The 23,223-nt window shown below is 44.7% G+C and overlaps 1 protein-coding gene across 2 annotated transcripts in view; it reads right to left on the reverse strand.

Moving 5' to 3' along the window:
• Positions 1-19,903, reverse strand: part of ssbp4 (single stranded DNA binding protein 4) — an 84,178-nt gene extending 64,275 nt beyond the window's left edge. Inside the window, exons 1-3 of one of the 2 annotated variants that reach the window (XM_039607326.1) lie at positions 19,713-19,903; positions 8,509-8,581; positions 3,312-3,373 (exon numbers count right to left, since the gene is read on the reverse strand). In XM_039607326.1, the coding sequence (XP_039463260.1) occupies positions 3,312-3,373; positions 8,509-8,581; positions 19,713-19,768 (191 nt within the window). In that variant the 5' untranslated portion in view covers positions 19,769-19,903. The remainder of the gene's footprint in view (positions 1-3,311; positions 3,374-8,508; positions 8,582-19,712) is intronic. The other variant, XM_031726770.2, reaches the window with a different exon arrangement.
• Between the last annotated feature and the right edge of the window lie 3,320 nt (positions 19,904-23,223).

Consider the following 23,223-nt stretch of genomic DNA (forward strand, 5'->3'; position numbering starts at 1 on the left):
ACCCCCGCTACCAGCCTCCCTCCCCTTCCCCCTTCTTAGAGCCACGCTCTTATTCTGAAGCCCCCCCACCCACCCACTAACGGTGCCCTACAGGAAACAGCCACAGAGGCAAAGACAGAGGGAAGAAAGCCCCAATGAGACACTAAAAGGGGGGGAGGGGGCCGGGGTGGCTGTGGGGTCGGGGTCTTAGATTTGGCTTTTTAACACAAAAGAGGCTGGAATGTAAAGAGTTAATCCATTCGGGGGTCTCTCTTCCGCAAACAAAGGGACAGGCCTCCAGACAAAGGTTGAGGGAGGGGTGGGGGGAGAAGGGTGAGGGATGAGGGAGGCTGGTGGCTTTCCTACCATCTGGAGCTTTTGTTTTGGGGGAGGCTGGAGGTTGGAGGGGGGAGGGGGGGAACCGGCTGGTTTAGGGGTGGACGGGGGCTCCGCCCTCTTTCTCCTCCCACAGCCAACCCCCCAGACCCCACTCCCACTGAGTATCCGTGTCCACGTGCTGCGTGGCCCAGACAGACGCCCCTTAGCTAGGTCATACTACACTTCAGCCTGCCCTGCCCTGCATGGCTAATCAGCAGCCTACTCTCCAACTGCTCTCTGACACACACACACACACACAAACACAGTATCCTGCACTACTGAAATATATCAGTACAGTGAAAATACACTAAAAGTGCTCAGTTTCCCTTTCCATTTCCCTCATACACACACACACACATGCACGCGTGCGTGCACACACACGGCTCCCTGAGCACTCTTATTGGTTCAGGCAAGAGCAAACTTGGGCTGCACTGTATGTTTGTGTATGTCATTCTGTCAGTATTACTGGTAGTGATCCAATTGAGAGCTGTCAGGTTGAGAGAAGCCAGGTTCTTTAAGGGCCATTATGAACCGTGTCAACAGGCTACACAATCACAACACACACTGGGGCCTGGAGGATGAATGAACGAAGCCGCATGTCCGGGTTTATTACACAGGGCCGGCCGGGGGCTTTGGGGATGAGCAGGATAGCATGAATGACAAACAAAGCGGGCCCTGTCAAACCTCTTATCCCTTCTCTTTGCCTCTCCTGCTGCCTTGCTGAGGATTCAGCCTCTCAACCTCCTTGATGCTCTGCCTGCTCAATTCTTTGTCTGCGTCCGTTCCAGCTACCCAGCTTCTTCTGTCCTGCCTGTTTTCTCTCCCTCTTCACATTAAAGTTGGATTTTCTATTAGCTGGCTGACAAGCGGAAAGGGGAAATCCTACTTTTGGGTGTTCTTATTCCTTTTAATTCAGACATGGAGAAAAACATGGTACATGCCAGGCTGTAATTCCACTGACCCTGTTCTTCCAGCCAGATCAAAAAAAACACTGTCTTCTATTTACCCAGCATTAAGAGATCTGACAGATTTGTTTAAAGGAGCTGAAAGAAAAGAGGCACTGCCCACGTCAGAGCCTTGTTCCATTAAATGAAGGATCAGGCCAAACAAGCTTGATGACAGAGCAGAGGTTTTCAAACCGGGAGGCTCGCTTCCCCAGAGGGGAGGAGGACAGCTGGGACGGACACACAGAAGGAGGTGAAGGGTCAAGTGCATGCCAGGGTTCTGTAAAAAAGAGGGTTGTTCTTTATTTTAGTTCAACCCGCTGATATTGCCACGCAGCAGGCGAGGTCGTGGCATGCCGTGACAAAAACCGCACTCCTTATCTTATAGTCATACCTGAGTCATCCTAAAAACACCAAAAGAATAAACACATTTCAAGGATCTTTTTACAAATTCACTGCAGCCATAACCTTTCTGTACAGTATCCAACATAGGTGCAGGTGAGATAGGAAGTCAGTCAGAACTATACTTCAAAATTCATCCTGCTACCTCTATCAGCAGTCACGTCATCAGTAACCACTCGTGACGCGGCTCCATTAGCAGCCATACATGCCCAAGACATGACTATCTCCACCGTCTTTGACAGGTAATAAGCTCTTCCTGTCCTTTTCCAAATGTTTCTCTTCCCATCAGTCTGTTAAAAGTTAACCTGGGTTTCATCTGTCCAAACAATATTTTTCCACAAGTAGGCACACTCTTAGATGTTTTCTGGCCAAGTCAAGTCTTATCTTGGGTGTAACCAGCGGTTTGCACTTTGATTTCCATTCGTGACGGTGTCTTGATCCCAGATGTTGACAGTGGTACTCCTGCCTCCTAAGAACGCTCTCTCCACATGTCCTTAACCAAGTAAAGAACACTACAATCATTTGGTTGTCGTCTGTGGTCTTTCAGGCCTTTGGTACTGCTGAGCTGGCCAATAAAAAGTCATTCTTGATTTGGCCACTGCTGAAGTTTTTGCTGTCCCTCTTATAGGTGTGTTTTGCCTTTTTGGCTCAGTGATAGCTTACTTCACGTGCATCAACACTTCTTTGGACCTCACAGTGGAAGTTCCAGAGAACAGATACCAAATTCAAGCTTAACACTTGGAATCAGCAGCAGATCGCTTATCTGCTCAATTTGTCATGAAAAAAAAAAGAAGAGGGAACAGGACTCACCTGGCCATGAGACTGCTCGTCAGTCTACGGTCTGATTACGTATGAGCCTCTGAAAAATGGAGGCCATTGTACAAAAACGGGTTAGGGTTAAAACTACTTGAATTAAAGCTGAACGTCTACACTTCATGCACATCTTGATTATTTGATTTACGATCTACCGCGGAAGATCGCAGATGCAAAATTATAAAAATTATGTGTACGTTTCTAAAAGGGTGCCTGCGTTCTCGCTGAACATTTTGAAAACCAAACATCTGGTACTCACAGCCACTGGGCTGTCTTTCCAACTCTCTTTGTTAATTTCATTTTTTACCCAATTTTTCGCCCTTCGCATGTGTACAGCCCATTACAACACTATCAACATCTCCTCGGGCAGACTGTCTGAAAATATGTGCTGTTACCCTCATTTTGGAGGATAACAGATACACACTGTATCTCCCTACAGCTAGCTTTTTACTCAGTTTGGAGTTACTATAAACACTGTCACAGGACAGAGGATCTGTCTCCGAGTTTGACTCTAATTGAGCAGTGCACACACTTCAATGAGAGGTATAAAAAAGCAGTTTAAATAACAGACCAGGGGACGTTAACTCACTTGTCAGTCAGAGGGATGCCAGGAGTGCAGCATTTAAACATGTGTGAGATGATGCACTTAGCATTCCCTGCAATTACCGTCCTTCTCCACCTCTGCACATTCTTTCATTCCATTAAGGGTACTTTTACAGTATACATGTGAACTGCTGAAAAAAAAAGCATATGTAGCCAATAAAAATAGAAAAGTACAGATCAGTGCATACATACCACCACCATGAGTGTAAAAATCCAGGAGGTTCTCCAAGTGTGATGTTCTTCTCCCATCGGATCTGTTAGAAAGAAGCAGGACGGAGAAAGAGGGTTGAAGAAGACAGAGGAGAAAAATGAAAAATTGGACACTGCAGCATATTTAATGCATAATGTAATCATTTTGCTCAGCTGTCCTCCCAACTTTAGACTGACAGAGCGACAGTCGCATAGGAAAGTAGGCCGATCAGAAGCACGGCGCTCTGCAGAGCAGCGCGGTGCTGAGTTTGTGGATAAGAAACTGCGACTGTCTTGAAGCGGCGGTCCTCTCTGCTGCCCTCACAAACCAGCAGAGCTCCTGTCTGTATCTGGACACCGAGATAAGATCCGGTGACAGATAGCAGACCAACTGCCTGCTTCACACACTCCTGCTAACACGACTCTACACACACAGACTCGTATATACAACCCGAGAGATCCTTCACCACAGTCAATGACAGCATGACAGCTGCAAGATCTCCATTTTTTTTCCTATATGTGCTCAGTCTTGTGCTATATATATATATATATATATATATATATATATATATATATATATATATATATATATATATATATATATATATATATATATATATATATATATATCTATCTATCTTTATGTTTTCCATTCTCCACATTTCCCCAGTGCCACCTATAATGATGTGATGTGCCGTATGTTGGTGTGGGCCTGTTGATTTAATGCTGCTAAAGAGCTGAGTGCTGCACTGTGCAGGAGAGCGTAGAGTGGCGAAGTCCTCTTGGGGACAGAAGTGTATTGTGTGTATACTATAAACCTGAGTGACTCGGTCTTTCTGTGTGTGTGTGTGTGTGTGTGTGTGTGTGTGTGTGTGTGTGTGTGTTTCTCGCTGAAGGAGGAACAGAGGCTAATTGAGGCAGGAGAGTCCAGGTGATAGTGCTCTCATTAGATGAGCAGGTGTGCGTGCGCCTTCAGTCTACCTGCGACGATAGAGGTCCCTTATCTACTGAAACATGCATGTGTGTTTTTCTGTGCACGAGGCTGGGAGATGCAGAGGCCAATAGATCACACATTTTTATCTCTGAAGGAACAATAAAATATAAAACTGCACAACATACGAGAAGCATTAAAGACGCGCTACAAATGCAAAGCGCAGGACCAAATAGAGGCATGCTGTGTATCTTTGACAGTGCACTCCACAGCATAATAGATTAGCTCGGTTTTTTTTTTCCTGTCGTCGTAACATATTTGATTTTTCTTTTGTTTTATTTACTTCTGGCATTTGTTAAATTTCATTATTGGCACAGATATTTTCTTCGTTTGTGCTTCGTTTGCTTTCAGGGAATCCAGTGCACTTCTCACAATGCCACCGAGGCAAAATGAGAATGTTTAAAAGCCAGACATGAGCCTTTTTCACAATGCACCGCAGCCCTGAAATTTTCTCAACGTTACCCGGCAGATAATGCAAATGTCAGTTGTGTTGGCTATTTACAATCCTTCACCAAGCCAGCTCGCTCGCACAAATTCTGCGTGACGTTCGTCTGAGAGCGGACTGACCGCAGAATTCACGGCAAGTGAGAGAAAGTCACGTGTCCAACTCCTGACTGAGTCAAACTGGTAACAGTTTGAGCTCTAAGAACAGACTCGCCGTTAGAGCTAGTCTACTAATAGAACGGAGGCTAAAGGTGGCTAGATTTTTATTAAGGCAGGAGAAAGTGGAAGGCCAAGCTGCTGCGTTTGCTCACATACATCATTGTTACTGTTACTGTCATTATGTGTCCGATTTAAGTGGAAACCTCGGAGGCTGAACGAAGGAGTGCCAAAAACCGACCCCAAAAGCGAGCGAGTCTCCACAGACTCCTATATTAATGTGCCCAGCTTCCCAGCATCAAGGTTCACAGGTTTGTCTCTGTGAATAGTTTCACCTGCATGGTGTGATTTTAGTTTTTAAACAACTCAGACATTTTAGATACTGTTGAGGCTCAAAGTTAGGAAGGTAGACAGCAGCAGCTGTGGCTGACGTCTGCCTGCTAGGCCTCGGCTTCGCTAATTTGAGTCACTGAACTGGACCTCTCCACCGGCGTCAAGTTTAATGGAATTAAAAGACTGGAATTATCATCCAGGACGTTTGTGCTTTACTTTTGGTGAAACTTTGTAAAATTTCTGATTTCTGTAAAATCTACAGCCTCACAAACACCAGAAGTTACAACTGCTCTTCTCTCTCAATAGTCAGAGTTCTTCAGCTCATTAAACTGTTCTTGAATATTTCCTAAAGAGCAAAAACACATATATGATAAACCACTCTCACAGCCCTGTTCCTACAGTAAGATGGTGAATTTTCACTATTCATGATCTCTCAGAGTGCGTGTGAGAGGGGTGCGAACAGCTCTTTTATAGACCTACCACACTGTGCAACACACACATACACACACACAGAAAGATTTTAGCATTTAAAACTGTGAGTATGCTTCACTAGACTTGTGTTGATGACGCAAACATTGTGCACGTGCCGTGGCTCTCTCCGTCACTTCTGTGGGTAAAGGAAGCTGGATGGAAACGCCTGACTAAATGACAGCATATCATCACTCTAACAGACCGATGTTACGCAGGTCATGTGACTGACTCTCAGCATATATAGAGACTAAATAAACCTGAAGATGGGCTTGAAATACTCATCTTTAAGCAGTACACCGATGCAGGCGCTACATTTGAGACAACTGGCATCAAACTGACTTGGCAGTCTTAGCGTGCGTGCCTCGTGGATATGTGGACTCTTCTGCATGTCTGCCGTTTTAATCCCTGTCTGGGTAGATGTTTTAATTCCTGTTTGAGGCCGTTTAAGCGTGTGTGCGGATCCATGTTTGTGTGCCTCGGGTTGCACGCGACCCAGAACTTCACCCCTTTCCAGCGGCTCACCAATAACACTCGATCTCTGGGAGAGGATTCACCCACAAGGGCTCTGAAATCAGCGAGGCTCGCTGCAGCTCAGCTACTTAATCTCTCTGTGCCGCTCCACCATCTCTACTTCATATTTCAGACTCCTGGTTGTTGGCAGCCGGGCCGACCTCCAGCAGCCCCGTCCACCCTGCTGCCTGCCTGCCTGCCTGCACGCTGGTGGAAGCAAAGGCAAAAAAAGACCGATTATATCTGACCGATGCATCCATGTTCCAGGAAAGGCGATGTGAGGCGGGTACGTGTGTGTTTTTTCACTAAAGAGCTCATCATTTTCAACAGAGCTGGGACTGATAAAACTTTTTGATTTAAATGAGAGATTCTGATATTTTATATTGACTGTGACAGTTCTTTTACAGCTTATTTTTTCACCCTGGCCAAGTCAGACGTTTGTCCTTCTCCAAAAAAAACCTGATGTTTGCCATTTTGAAAACTGATTTTGCTATTTGTTTATTTGTGTATTCACTGTTCAGTGTTATAAATACACTAAACATGCTATGTTTAGTGTAAAGTACCTAAACAAAGCTAATATTAGCAAACAAAGCAATGGCACAGAGGTTTTCAGTGCAGGATCGTGCATCTCTCTGCGATCACTTTCAAAAACAAGTCGCCAACCAGTTGGAAATACATATTTTTCCCTAGCAACCGGTGGTTTCCAAGTGGGCTTTTGTGAGTTTTTGAGACCTCTACATCATCAGTGTGATTTTCTTTCCCCAATAAAACATAAATAAATTGCACAAAAATGCCCGTTGTGGCAAATACGAAGCAAATTAATCGTTTTTTAAAATTTGTCAAAGATTCAGCAAACATTCAATTTAAAAATAACTGAATTTTCTGGTAATTATTTGATGGTTCAGGCTTTGCAGGGCTAAGCTGTTCCTCTCACATCCATGTGTTTATATGTAGTGATTATATACCTAAATGATTTTATGAAATCAGTGAAAAATGATCCTTTATAAGCTTCGATATGAAAACTTTTTGCTCTAAATGTGACCGACTGATACCGACTTCTGATTTTCTAAGAACTTCAGTTGACAGCATATACAAACAAAATAAAAACATCCTTTATAACTCTATAACACTTTTATAACAAAAGAAACTGGAAATAGGTACAAATAGTTATCTGATTTTTTACCTGGTCAGGTTAATATAACAAATGTCAGGTGCTTGAATCCTTTGCTAGTGCGCACAACAACATGTTAGCGGGGCTGCGAGTGTGCACGTGGCTTTTCTCCTGCACCGCTCTGCGCTTGTTGCTCATTCGTAAAACAGACCAGCTCGCATTCGGTTGGCTGTCACCAGTCAGCTGGAAATCGTCCGATTCCGGATGCTTAAGCCTCCTCGGAGACCATAAACCTTTGTTAGTGAATGTCTTCATTGAATTTCTCTTTTGGGCTGGGACTAATGTGCAGGAAGCCTGCTCTGAGGGTCAGTATCACATATATGCAGCACACATGTGCACCAGCATCTCTACACGACTCCACCCTGACTTCATCTGATTAAATGACACATAAATCACGTCGGTATTAAAGTTGGATGATACAGGCCCGCCTTTGTTTGCCATTAAAGCCCTCTCTGCGTTGTGGCCTGTATTAAGCGGAGATGAATAAAGCCAATGAGCAGCGGAGGTGTTCTCCTGAAGGAGGCCTGGACATGGGACCATTAGCAGGAAGGATGTACATTAAGGAAGAGGATGCAACACATTAGAGACCCTACCTCCTCGACAGTTCAAGGGCATAATATAAGGCTAATATGTATAGCAGACCTGAAACAAATGGTTACGTTTGCAACTGTTTCCAATACTAAAGTTACGCTCGGTTTAACTTGTTAAATGTCAGAACAGGACAGGAGCAACAGCACCAGCTTACAGCATGTCAAACTGCTCCAATTTAACAGCTGATTAAACTGGAGCTAATAACGAAGGGATGCTAATCACATTAAGAAGCCCAACTGACAGCATGTTTACATTGTCCCACATTAATAAACACTCCAAAGTACTGCTGTTATTCAGCAACTGTAAAACACACACACACACACACACACACACACACACACACACACACACACACACACAGGACTAGGCTCACTAACATGTTCATGTTTTTACACTTTCTCAAAGTCGGGACCTCAGCTGCCTGCTCGAACACATAACAGCTCATAATGTGAATTCCATTCCTAGTCATACAATAGAGGGGGAATCACACTCATTCTCGCTGAACAGGAAGTCAAACTAAAAGAGCTTCTTACCTCTGACAGGAAGGTCTGTGCTGATTTCTGCGCACCAACATGCAGCAAATACTCGTACACATATAAAGCTAACCTGAAAAACAAGAGCAGAGACGAGAGGAGGAGTGAGCGCTGAGGATCAGTGAGCGTTCATTCAGGAGGATTTCAAAAGTGAAGGAAAAGTCAAACGTTTGTGCACAACTGGCGGAAAATCATCGCCGTGTCATCTGAGATGGCGCTCGGATAAACTGATTTTACAGTACAGATATCATATACACAGCGACGGGGTCATGAATGTGTGATGTGCAGGTTTCAGGATGACTGCTGCTGAGGCACAGAGAAAAACGTGGATGAAGAATATCCTCAGACGCGAACACACCCAAGTGGATTCTACGTGTTAGAAATGATAACACAAATCACTCTTTAAGAGGCAAAAATGATTCATTAATATAAACAGCAATTAGTTTAAGACAGAAGCACAGCTGATAATTATTAGCAGCTTTTCAATCACCTGTGAGACAAATCTTAAATCAAATATTGCTGTCTAAGCTCGGTCCATTAAAAGAAAATCTTTTAGGATCATCCAGCTAAAAGAGCAGAAACACAGCTGCTGGAAATGGCTGAGGGGGCTCTGCAAACAAGCCTTTAATATTACACTTCTGCTGATATCAAAAATATAGTGTATTCTTCTCACACTAAACAATAGACTTTATGTCCTCATATTTACACTTTGCAGCTCAGCCTGTATTCATCACGGAAGCTTTACTCGCATATCCTTTAGAGGGTTTCAGTGAGCAGGAGCCAATCACCGGGTAAAGAGGTGGGCTACACCTGCCAGTCAATCGTGTACGAAAAGACAGACAAGCTGTTCAAGCTCACACTCACACCTGCATGTGACATTAACCAATTAACACAGTCTGCTTGTCTTTGTACTGATGGAGGCAACCAGAGCATCAGCACAGGGATAAAGACCTCAGTCAGCCGGCTGCTTCCAACCCAGAGCCTGCTATCTGTGAGGCCTGATCACAAAGGATCAAACTACTGAGTTAAACTATTTATTCATGCACAGGAAAAAAAAGAATAATGTTCGGTTCTACTATTAATCTTTTTTTTTAAACGCTGGTTCATGACTTTAAACAAGTCGTGCACATTTTGACTGCACAGTTTCCCACCAGTCACCAATAAAAACACACATTTTTAACTTTTGCTGTAGAAAATGAATTCGGCTCGTGTGATGTGTCGATCCGAGAACCAGTAAAAGTCCGGTTGCCTAGCAACAAGATGGTGGGACTTCATAAAGTCATCGCTTCCCGCCAAGAAACTGTACGACACATTCTTCTTCTCCTTCTTCTCTTGGCTGCTCCCTTTAGGGGTCACCACAGCGGATCATCTGCCTCCACCTCCTCCCATCCCAGCATCCTCCTCTGTCACACCAACCCTCTGCATGTCCTCCTTCACTACATCCAACCTCAGCATCCACCTTTTCTCCTCCACACACATCTAAAGCGCCTTGGCCTCGCCTCCCTGACTTTGCCGTGTCTCACCACCATCCTGGAAACCTTTGATTTCGGTCTTGCTGCTGTCCTTCTGTCACAAATAACCCCTAATACTCATCTCCACCTGCTCCACCCTCCCCGCACTCTCCTCTTCACCTCCCTTGTGCTTTGGATAGTTAACCCCAGGTTCACTACCTCTGCTAGCATCCTCCCTGCTTCACACATGTACTCTGCCTTGTTTCTACTACTTTTTATTCCTCTTCTCTCCACTGCATACCTCCACCTCTCCAGGCTCTTCTCCACCTGTTCCTTACTCTCATTACAGACCACAAGTCATTCCCGTATCTTCATGGTATGGCTCCTCAGCTTTATTCCACTGTAGTTACTACAGATCTGCTCTTGAAAATCGGTACCAGCACAGGTCTCCCTTCCTCAGCCATCCTCGCACTCTCACAGCTTGTGTCCTGAGTCTGCACGACACATTATCCTACTACAAACCACCATGTCCTCTTTTTACGTCAGCTTGTGGAACATTAGATAAATAAAAATCACATGGTTTTAGAGTTTTAGAGGTACTGACAGGCAAATGTTGTATTCTGTGGACAGAGCCAGGTGATCTACCTGCCCCTGCTTCCTGTCTTTATACAGGAAAGTTATTCGTAGTAACTTTAAACCCATTATGAAAATTTCCAGCTCTTAGATTTCAGTAAAGTGAATTATCACAATTCATAGTTCAAAAAAACATTTCTCTGATACGGAGCGTCGACGCAGCCGCTCGGTTCATCCTCCGTGTGAAACAAGCCGGGTTTGCTGCTCACCCTTTAAGCCGACTCCTGATTGGCTTCCCGTGGTGCTGCTGTGCAAACAGCCACAGCTGTATGCCTGAGATGACCACATTAAAGATATCCACTTTCACTGACATCACACAGAGGCGAGAGTAAAAAAAGCTCACGGTAACCTGAGCTTTTAGCTCACAGGGATCACTTGCACAACCTTAAATGAAACTCTGTCTGTGATTAATATGAGAATGTGCTGTGGTAACAGAATTAAACTGACAGAAAGTAAAGAAAAGCGTCTTAGCCCCGCTTCGATGCACAGATTTGAAAGTGGTATTGATCTTCTCAACTATTCACAGCAGAGAAGCAAACAAACATATTTCTCAGTGGCTGCAAAGGACTTATTATGAACATAAATGTACTTTATATCATAAATAGCATCAGTTTTTAGAGACCAGCCAATTACTTTCTTTCTCTTCCCTTATTAATACTCATCTTACTGCCACTTGGCCAGACTCACAAAACTCAGGTAAACAGTATTTACCAACATTATTATCACAAAGAACTCAAATACTGGCACCCACTCCCGGTTAGACAACAAATTCATCTGCATAAATCTGCATGGACACACATGCTTCCCTCGGGTTCACCATTTCAGGACAAAAGCAAACTGCTCTACTAAATATTTTTACTACGATGAAGAAGCGCGGACAGACGCCACACCATGCAATCATCTATATTCAGCTCTCCCCGCGTCTACAGCACAGTGCGGGGAGGTGCTGTGCTTTTGTGTACGGTGGGGGCCATAGATTTTATGCTGATCACATGCAAGGCCAGACCAGACAGAGAGTTATGATGTTTGGGTTGTTGCTGGGTGATACTGAATGAATCAATAATGAGCCGGAACAGAGTTGAACAATCTGACTCTTTATGTCTTTAAAGATGTCACTGCAGTGTCTTGAGAACTATCTGCTAAAGTGTTGCAGCTGGTCCAGACTAGTTTCAGCCAGACACACGATCCCATCACCTGCGGTATTTCTAACATCTGAAACCATCCTGTTTACGCCCGTATCAGCGCCTAATGTAAGCACACAGTTTAAGGAAAACATATATGTCGTGTGTGTGTGTGTGTGTGTGGCTGTGTTTATATATCTTTGTGGGGACCAAGAATTGTACGTTTGCTATGCTTGTGGGGACCAACAGCCCTTATGGGGACCAGAATCCCAGTCCCCATGAGTTTGAAGGCATTTTTGAGACTCAAATGTGGTTTTAGCATCAGGGTTACAATTAGGTTATGGTTAGGCATTCATTTTTGATAGTCAGAGTCAGGGTAAGCTGCTATGTGAATTAGCATTATGTCAATTAGATGTCCCCACAAAGATATGAAAACACGGTGTGTGTGTGTTTGTTTGTAAAGGGGACACGATGAAAGACGGGTGGGCAGGGTTTCTGTACAGAGTCACATGTAGGAGCAAATTGCTTGTTGTTAATGTTTAATATTGATCGCAGATGCAGCAACTGTTCTGCTGAAGTGCAAGTGATCAGCTCGGTGTTCAGGAAAATGCCCATCGTCTGTAACTAAGAGTCATCTGCGAAAATGTGCAGCAAAATCACTTTTATTTTTTAACATTTCAGAGGATTGTTGGCTCTAACATGACCGAGATTATCACTTTACCTCCAGCTGTGTTTCATTAGAACAGGATACGAAGGAAACGGCACTACTAACATGAAACTAACTTATTTTAGTTTCATGTTAGATTTTTGTGCATTTTAGCAAAAAATGTAAACTTTAAATGAGAAAGAGATATACTATTTTCATCCAATAATAATAATATCTGGACGCTCCCTCTGTATCGCACAGATCTATTGTAATATAAAGGGTAAAGCATGTTTGGGCAGTGGAGCTGAATCAGTGTGTTGGAGAAGGAGCTCCACTGCCTGTCGTGTGTTGGAGGGTGGCGGGGTTATCTGTGATGGATCACAGTTTGTTCAGTGGCCTCCTCTCCACCACAGCTTCAACAGTGTCCAGTTTGCAGCCAATCACAGAGCACAACAGGCCTTGCTGCAAACTTCCATCATTTTGCTGCCCACACTGAAGGATCTCAGCTTCCTCAGGAATCAGAGCCTGCTCGTCCCCTCTTTATGCACAGCCTTCCGGTTCAGTCTATTGCACGGTAATAATCACAGCAATAAATTTTTTAAACACAGAAAGATTTGTAAGCTTCTTGTTTTTAGCCAAGAGTAACGACTGCAGCTTTGGCACGTGGAGCTAATCATGAAAATATGCAATAATGCGAAAACGAGCTGCTACAGAAACACTGATCACTTTAGTTGGAGCATCAAACACCAAAATGACTCCTTTGGCAGGGGCGTCAATAACGTATGTAAAGCTCGAAAGAGTTATGTGGTTAATTATTTGAGCATTTAAACCAGCAGAGGCCGACGCGCTCTTCCAGTCAAAGTCTCAGTCGTGTGGGAAAGGACTCGCGTGGAAGCAGCCAACCAAAGCCAACTCAGGTCGCGCATCCTTTTTCTCACATCTGCATTTTTGGCAGCTGCACATTTAGAGGACGCCATTTCAATTCAATTCAATTTTATTTGATTTATGTAGCGGCAAATCACAACAGCGGTCGCCTCACGGTGCTTTATATTGTAAGGTAGACCCTACAATAATACATACAGAGAAAAACCCAACAATCATATGACCCCCTATGAGCAAGCACTTTGGCGACAGTGGGAAGGAAAAACTCCCTTTTAACAGGAAGACACCTCCAGCAGAACCAGGCTCAGGGAGGGGCGGCCATCTACCGTGACTGGTTGGGGCGAGAGAAGGTATGCTAAATAATCAATCGCAATGAAACTGTACTTGCAGTTTAGCAAGGTTCCACAAGCAACCCTGTCTCCCAAAAATGATGTTCCCGTGACATTAAACTGCATTCTCAGGGATGTTTCTGAGGGACAGCTAATACTGCTCCCACCTAACAGTTTAAAAGTGCATAAATCACAGGAGTGTCATCCAGAAGAAAAAGGTTCGACTCCTGTATCCTACCGATGTTCTGGCACGTTTGTATTTTCTGTTTTTAAACTTGAAATTTTGCCTTCATTGCTCTTTAGGTGTATTTTCGCTCACTGTTTGTTTAGAGTTGGGACACAGCAAAAGATCATAGGTCATAACAGACCCTTTCACAACCTCCTAAGAAGCTGCTCCATTTTATGACAGCAGCAGAGCAAGAAAACAAAAATAGGTCTTCCTCAAAACAAGAAGACGGGACTGCCACATGTTGTAACGTTCAAAATCAACCCTGCCTTTGCAGTGCAAACACCCAGCAGCAGGCGCCAGGTCCTATATGCTGCACCTACGCCGTACAGGATCGAACAGATTCCCATAAGCACTGCGCCGATGAAATTTTCATGGCAGAGTCTGGTGTGATCTGAGGGGCTCCGTGCCCTAGCGATGGGCACCTGCCCTGGCTGCAATGCATTATTTAAAAACACTCATTCAATCCAGGCTTCAGGGGACACCTTTTGTTACCCTGTCAGAACCAGTAAGTGTAACCCAGCTGAGGAGGAGACATTTTTGCGAGCCGGTGGAGCAGAGCTTGAAGAAGAACAGGTAGATAAAGTAGGCGTGAGGGGGTTAGCTGTGGCAGAGGGAAACTGAAGGTCAGGGCCTCGGCTCTTTGCTCTACGGACAGCACCGGCGAGAACGCTTCCCCGTGACCCCTGCTCCGGTTACACGTGTCAGTCAGGAATAAAAGGTGAGATGCTTTCGAGACAAAGCACGAGCACAAACAGCCCTCTCCGCAGCTTATGCTTCCTCTGAAGAGGTTCACAAAGGAAATTTAACAGAAAAAACAAATTGTTGATGCAAATTAGTCGATGAGACGTGGGAGATCAGTCTGAGTGGGAGGAAGAACATCTGACCTGTGCTTTGACTGCCGACTAAATATCAAGGCCCGTCACATAAAGTGTGTCAGGCTGTATTAAAAGAGCCACAAAGCCAACCGGCAGAGCATCTGTCTCGTCCTCATCTTCTTTATCTTAAGACGCAAAATGATTCATAACAATTTTTAAACCATAAGCAGCTCCGAAGGAGAAGAACGAAAACCCTCTACAACATCGCTTCTGATCTTCCTTCCTTTCTCGTCGCCAACATCACGCAAGCAAACTAAGACTTTGCTCCATGTCCACACATCAAGGAGATCTCTCCCACTGTCACATCCCCGGGAAACACACACCTGACATTTAGCCCCAGGCTGTCCCAGCTCGCCTCAGGAGACAAGGGCATCTCGGCTGAGTTTAGCGAGCTAAAACACAGACAGTTAGCAAATTAACTCTCATGTCTTTGTTTCAATAATTCAGAAGCGAGAGCGGCGGCAGGCCGAGGAAGGAAGCGATGGAGGATGAGGCAGGGCCTCTAACTGCATCTGCTTTCACATACATGCCTTTTAGAAACAATAAATACTGATTTTAAAGCGCGACAGGATAAAAGCACGATATCTTCTTCCCTAAATATGAAACATCTACACCCAGCGTATACACACAGTACGGCTGTGCCCGGTGTGGATGCAGTGATGTATCACTTAAAGGTGAATGAGAGGGTGGATGCCCGTTTGAGACATCTGTGATAGAGTGAAGCTGTTTCACTAAAGCTTATTCCCGCTGTGCAGCGGCTGTGTATATTTTTTGGGCTCAGTTATGGCATTTCCTTTGTCAAAACAAATCAGCGTCACCGAGCATGTAAACAGCAGTGGCTTTAGCCATGGGTTAATCCACACATTGTTAGACACACACAAGCACACACGAAGCCTCCTCTCTCCCTCTCGGCTCTGTGATGTTACCTGCTGACAGAGTCACGTGGAACTTCTCTCAGAGTTTAACAGTAAAACTGGATTTTTAACCCACAAAAGCTGTTTCTAGGTGAAAGAGGCAGACGAGAGCGATTGACTACCATCCTCAGCAGGTAATGAGGACGATAAGATGATGCAACTTCAAAAAGGAGCTTTTGTTTTGTAACCGACGTATGTTTAGGAACACACAGAGCCTCGTTTGCCCGATCGAGGCTTTTTCCCGTGTGCTAATAAAAGACACGCGCACTTCTCATCTGTGTGCTCTGTTGCCAAACTGATTAACAACTTCAGGCACGTAGCTTCAATATTTATACTCTCTTCTTTATTTCAAGTGAGAAAACTAGCAAATTTGTGCGGATGCACCAGAAGCAGCTGACGAAAGGCAGCATTAATTGACTGTTGACATATCTGAATGAAAGCACAGTCAGCCAAAGGGTGCTGAGGGTAAATCGAGGGCTTCTTTACTTTTAGAGCAGTGTTTCTGCTTGTGTTAGCGCGCAGCTCTTTATGCTTCCTTCAAAAGGCTAAAATGCAGATGGCAGAGCCATCTGTGTAGAATCAAAACCATGCATTCAGACCTGAAGATCCCCATTAAAGTGCATGTAAATACATGGGAGGAGTCGGGGGAGGAGCAGAGGATGTAAAGAAACCCATGTTCAAAACAAACTGATTAACTTTACACTTGAAGCTCTTTCCCCGCATAAACCCAACAGCACTCGAAACCACACGGACAAACCGAGGATTAGAAAACAAACGCGCGGAGCGAGTTCTTTTAGAAACCAAACACGAGTTTAAAAAAGAAGAAAATCAATAAAAATAAGGTGTGGCGTCGATCCGTGAAACATTTTTGTGAATGGCGCCTTTAATTAATGTGCTGGCTCCATCAGCGCACAATTCAAAGAGGTTCCAGTTACATAGGAGACATTAATACGGAAGCTTCAGTGTCACTCCCGTCCCAATTAAATTAAATAAAACACTGAAAAGTGCAGAGAGTAATTAATTTCTCTGGCTGTGAGGGCACCGGTTCCTCCTCCACCTTTATTAGTATTATTAGCTTGTTTTCTCTTTACAAGACGCCTCATCACAACAACGTTTCTCAAGGATCTGCAAAGAAAACACTCTCCCCCCCCTCACCCCCCTGCATTTCCTGCTACCTGTGATCTCAAGACAGCTGTATGGTGAGGCCTTGGTCGTGCAGCGGAATCCACAAAAGTTAGAAACGCTCGTGTGACTGTTTCATGTTGCATTTGTGAGCAAACGGGCTGGATTCGAGCCTTGGCTTCAAGGCTGTGACGGAAATAAAAAGCACACTGTACATGTGTCACAACACAATTAACAGCAAAACTGAGAGTGCATGCTGGAACATTTTGTGTAGTGACCCTGAGAGCTACTGTACATACCTGCAGCGTTCAGTACTGTAAATACAGAGCAGCTTTATTAAACACTTCATCAAGAACAAAACCTCACAAGTCCTTCGGTAAATGAAGCACTGCTTTCTAAGTTAGGCTGCCACCTCGGTATTGAAGCATGCTCCCCGTTACAGGCCCTTTTTAGGCTCTGTAAACAGAGTGGTGTAAAAAATTAGTGTACATATCGTGATTGTTTTGGTTCCGTTATTTCCAGTGTGAGGTTAATCCCTGAAAAGCTCCAGCAGCTGGCCATCACCACACTTCTGACACCCCACAGGAAGAAAACATGCTGTCGATTTTAAATATTGCACGTGCACATGCTTGAAACGTTTTAGGCACAAGACAAGGAAGCAGTTTAATAAAACACAATATAAAGTTATCAGTAAATAGTTCCCTCTATAACTTCTTCCCCTGGTGTAACTCGCGTGGCCTGCCCACAGTCATGAATCGTCCAATTGCTTTCAGCTGCACAAGGAAAACACGCTTTGAACTATTACATTTTTCTCTGGCCTTAAATGTGTGTGTATCTGATGTTCCTCTGCAAATTTGTGTGTTAAATCTAAGAGCCGTGCAGCTCCTTTAAAATCAAAAGGACACAAAAATAAAAGTGGGGAAACATTCACACTTTATTATGATTGGAGCTGTTGTACAAAAACTCACTGCAACCTTACTTAATGAAACCAAGAGCGTAAAGTCATATTATTCATTTATAGATGACCTAACTGAGCACCATAATCTTCTACGCAAGAGCTGGAGCTGTGACGCCACACTGCACGCCTGCTTTAATAAGATACGAGCCCATCCGGGATGCCCTCTGTTTAATATCTGAATATGTAAAGAGTCGTATGAATATGTAAATATGAATATGAGGCAATTCAGTGATGCATTGAGGCAGCTGTTGCGAGCTCTACACTTACAAGGAAACATGTGTTGGCCCTGCAGGGCAGGTTAGGGTGACAAGACAGGTGAGCGGAGAGGGCAGGCGTCATCTGTGATGTGTGGACAACACCTGTAAGCCTGTGACACGCCGAAGGGACGCGAATATACACAGAGACGTAAAGAAAAGGTGGGAATAAACGCAGAAAAACAAACTCAGAAACGCTGTTATTCACAAGCAGCCTTAGCGCACCAGCATTCATCATTTCCAGCTCTCCAAAGACTTGTATTTCTTATGAGTTCAATTATTAATCTCCTCCTACACTATCATTTGAAATACATGCTGCCTCTGCACTGATTTCACTCCCAATAACACACGGAGCATAATCCACAGTCCCCGAACAAGCAACGGGAACACAGAACTCAAATGATAGATGGCTTTCAGCGTATTGTAAATAAACTAATGAAGCTGAGCCACACAAACAGGTGTAAACGCAGCCTCGGCGTCTGCTGGCGGTTCATGTGCAATATTAAAGCATCATATGCTGGTTCAAAGGTCACCCTGCCTGCTGTTCATGAGAACCACATGGGACTGTTTTCATTTAGGATTCACTCCTCAGCGCACACACACACACACACACACACACACACACACACACACACACACACACACACACACAGAGCTGCTCAATTTTCCAATAAACTGATGGGAATTCAGAGTGAAATCAAAGGCTTGTGGCACAAGGCATGCACAAAGTCGTATTCGAGGAAGCTTCCACTAAGCACATAAGCGAGCCACATCTCTAGAAGGCTTAATCAATTGAATATGACACAGCAATGCATCAAAAAATACAAGAGAGTCTCTAAAGAAATTTGGCTTCTATTACAGATGCATGAGGTGCAGCGGAACAGCACAGCCTCCCAGGACCTGACAGTGTTTTTAGATTACAATTGCATCCCAGCAGGGATCCCTACACTCCTCTAACCTCAGACTGTTTAGTGCTTAAAAATAGCTAATGATGATAAAACACGGCTCTGATCTAAAGTGCTGTGATGCAAAGAGGGTCCAACTCTTTGAAAGACATGCTCCAGCTTAGCAGGGACATAAAGGAGAGAGGGCGGCAGCCTCCCATCCACGAGAGACAGGGGCATTTAAAAGTTACACTGGCTTTGTGTAGTGAGCCCAAATCCTGGAAGGATGCACAGGCAAGGAGGACGATGTGGACAAATAATAAGGCACAGCAGAAATAGGCAATAAACGAAATTCTAATCATTTGTCCAATATTATGTGTTCACACAATAACAGCGCAGACTTCAGCCTAACGTTCCTCGGCGTCCTGCAAGAAGCAGCAGCTGAACATTCAGGCTCTGCTTCCCGTGACTGCAAAAGTTTGGCCCCGCTCACTGAACTTTCCCTGCGTGGACCCGGCTTCACGCCTCGGGACCCCGCAGAGCAGGCAGCCCATCCCGCCCCTTGCTCCTGCCCCCTCCGGAGGAGCAGGAGCAGGCTCCTCTCCACGCGCATGGAAGTTCTGATGCCGAGAGCCGCAACAAAGTATCAGGACAGAAAGGAAACGGCAACAGTGTCGCTCCCCACGAGTGACAGAAGTGTGCGCACGGCAGCCGTGTTTCAGACACAAACACGCAAACTGGAGCCACGAGCAGAGGAAAAAGTTTATCGCGCACCTCCGAGGGGGTCACGGGGAGGAGGGAGGAAAGAGGAAAGCGGCTCCTGTGAAATTACCCTCGCTACTTTACAAAGTTGTGCCGCTCGCTCCTCGCGCGCTCACACACACACACGGCGGCTCGGTCACTTACTTTTCTCGCGCCTGGCTGTCGGAAGGGACGACGGCTCCTTTACCTTTGGCGTACATGCTGCTTCTGTTTTAAGACTTTTGCCCCACTCAACACCTGTCAAAGAAAGCAGCCAGCAAAACGCTCCATCTCCATAGCTACCCCTTTAGTGTTTTTACTCCCCCCTTCTCCTCCCCCTCCTCCTCCTCCTCCTCCTCCCTCCTCCTTCTCTCTCCTCTCCCTCCCTCTCTCTCTCTCTCTCTTTTTTTTTTTTACATCTCCAACATTGGCCACAAATCAGGCACAGTTTCTACTGGGGGGGACTTGAAACCGTCCTCCGTTGGATTTTTTTTTTCCCCTCCTCAGCCGCTGTTCCGCAGGCCTGCTCTTCCTCCCTCTGTTAAGCAAACGGTGGGGGCTCCTTAAAGGGAAACACACACTTCTTGTTTGCGGACCGCAGGAGGAGAGAGGAGGGGGAGATGGGAAATACACACTGGCGAGGACTTTGCTCTGTGGAGCGAGTTTTTTTTTTTTTCTCCTTTCTTCATCCCGTGAATTTAAATGTCAGTGCCCACTTTTAGTGCTTTTGCACCTTTACCTGTCGGTTATTTGTTTTAACCGTGGGTTGTGTTAAAGATGGATGGAGGTGTCCTGAAAGGTGAAGCCAAAGAAGAGCCAGCAGGGGGCGTCACCTCTGGTTATATAACCACTACCCGCCGTATAGAAGTCTATGGGGGAAAAGGTCCTCCATTACGTCCAAAGTAAACACTTTTTTAGAGAGCTTTTGGGCTTAGTCCACAGTTTCGGGTCATATTGAATTAAGCATGATGTTCATTTTTTAAATTATGGTCATTATTAATGTCAGACACTTTATGCAGGTGTGCTTCGGGGGTGTTTTTCAACCCACGACATGGGCAATGGTGAAAACGCTAAACTCAAAGCTTCATAACTCGAGGCTATCCAGTTGGTGATACCTCCATTTTTTAAAACATCCATGGAAAGAACAAATGTGATGTTTTGATTTTCAATAACGGCACAAACAGTGTTGTGCTCTGGTCTAATAATGAGAAGACCAACAGAAAGGCTTAGCTGTCTACTACTACTGCCCGTCACCCCTCCCAGGGTAAGAGCCGCCCAAGGTGGATCTCCAGAGATCTCGTGTTATAGAAATACGGTGTAAGTATGTTTTTAGAATAACTCCAGCAATCTCCTCCAGTGGATTATGTTTTGGAGTTAAATCTACCCCGCCATCTGAACCGGTTTAGCCCGATTAGCCCCTTCAGCACCATCATTTCCACCTTTGCACACTGGTCGTGAAGTTGCAGAGGAACAGAGGCACACCACGCACGTCGGCCTCTTGTGCACGTTACGTGGTAGATTCAGTGCAGTAAAAATGAGACTTAAATTACTTAATGAACCTGAACTTGTGTGGAGGTTGGAGGTGTGGATTTGACTTTCCTTCAGTTTATCTTCCATCATAAGTTCAATTCCAATTTAATTTCATATCAACTTTCATGTACACATGAAGCTCACAGTAGTTAAAGTAGTTAAAAATAGACGACAGGAAACAGAATTTTGTAAATTTGTACAACAGTGAATTTTTAGTTACCTAAAGCATACACTACATGGTCCAGTGTGCTGGGTCGCCTACACGTCACGCCTACAGGGGCTGATCATCCGTGAAGCTCCTGGTGTACGGTTTCCATGATGATGGTAATCCCGCTGGAGGTTTGGAGCTCAGCAGAGCTTCTCAGCACTCAGCGATAGGGTTAGGGCTAAGGGACACTCTGGCGTGGACAACCAGCTGGGCATAGTGTAAATATGCACTGCATGTGACACTGCAGGTAACGGTCAATATTTAAGGTAGAATAAGGGACGAAACAATTTTGTTCATCATGCGGGATGTCCCGGCTAAAACGGGACAGTTGGCAACCCTACTGTAACTCCATGTGGTCTCCCAGTTTGTGGCTGAGTTGCTATGGTTGCTAAACACGCAATAATAGGGCAGTCGTGGAAATAAGAGAACCTATTACAGCACCACTCTCTTTAGAACAACGAAGCATACTGTCACAAATGTTTCTAAGGGCCATCTGCACAGCTAGGTGATCTTAAACACATACTTCAGTGGGGCTGAAAACACCTGAAGATTTAGAGGTGTGGCCCAGAACTTTTATCGATATGTTGTCCATCAAACTTCACCAAGCCAGTTTATCTCCACGTGCAGATATCGCAGAAGCTGACCCTCTAATGCTGATGTTCTTGTCTTGTGATGAAATTCACAGCAAACTGTAAAGTTTACAGCCCTACTTCAATGTAACTGTACATAAAAGTCATATGTGCCCTGAGTGTTCCTGTTCTGTGACTGAGTTATTGCATATTTTCTGGTTTTTTGTGATAGGCTACCTCTGAACATCTTAAGATTAAAGGCGTGAACATAGTGTGACATTTTTAACTCATTCTGTGTTTGTGACTTTGATCACAGTGAAATACACTTTGCTGTAATGCACTCTCTGACACAAAGACAGAGAAAGTACCAGGCTCAGTGCAGTAAACACTGCTTGCACTGGTTAGTTGTGAGTAGTGCTTCGTATTTGTGTGCGTCCCATGGCATCTTTCCATTATTTCTGCACAGTCATGTTCAGGTTACTTTGTTGTTACCTGTAATACACCACACACAAATGTTTCCAGAGATTCAACCATGTTTCAGGACAGTAAATCAGAAGGAGGAGACTAAAAAGGAGCAAGTCATTGGGTAATAAAACCTCTGTGCACAAGTGTTTGCAGACAAGTCAGCAATCTGCTAGCAAACAAAGCAGCCAGAAGGAGGCTTTTGCATCAGCGCCCTCTTTGTGAGCACTTTGACCCGGTGACAGCCAGCTACCATTCACCAACGGCACGGAGAACATCCATTTTTCAGGGTCACTGACTGATTCTAGGTCTGCATGACTGAGGGCTTACAGACATGCTATGCACAATAAATAAGATAAAATAAGGCCCCTGTGGATTTGTCAGTGAGGAAATGTTGCCACCTAGCTTGTTGTTTTCTATGATCTGTTATGGAAATGAACTCTGTGAGCGTCACCAGGGGCTTTCAGGGCTTTCAGGTGTTGGCCGAGGGTCAGGTAGCATGACAGCGGTCAGCACATTATTACCTGTCCTGTTAAACCTTGTCATCACATGAGTCAGACCCTGATGTTGTTGAAGGTCATCTGAACATGTCATTAAACACAGAAAAAAAGACTCTTTTTCACCAACTATCGATCTACGCTGAATTAACAAGAGGCCGAACCTTGAAACTGCTTGAACTGTATTTACAGCATCCATCACTGGTTCGCACTGTCACAGAGAGGCAGAGCGCTGGGCATTTTTTCTTCTCATTGATTTTATTTCTCCTTGTATTTTCCTCATAATCTTCCGAGTTCATAATTTATGCACGTCTTTATTCACAGTTCTGACAAATTTGACTCCGAATGAGAAGCATTGTTGCCGTCTTGTCAGAGCAGATCTTACAAACAGCTCTGAGGTTTGAATCTGG

The sequence above is a fragment of the Oreochromis aureus genome, linkage group 23, assembly GCF_013358895.1.
Source record: "Oreochromis aureus strain Israel breed Guangdong linkage group 23, ZZ_aureus, whole genome shotgun sequence".
In the NCBI taxonomy this organism is placed as follows: Eukaryota; Metazoa; Chordata; class Actinopteri; order Cichliformes; family Cichlidae; genus Oreochromis; species Oreochromis aureus.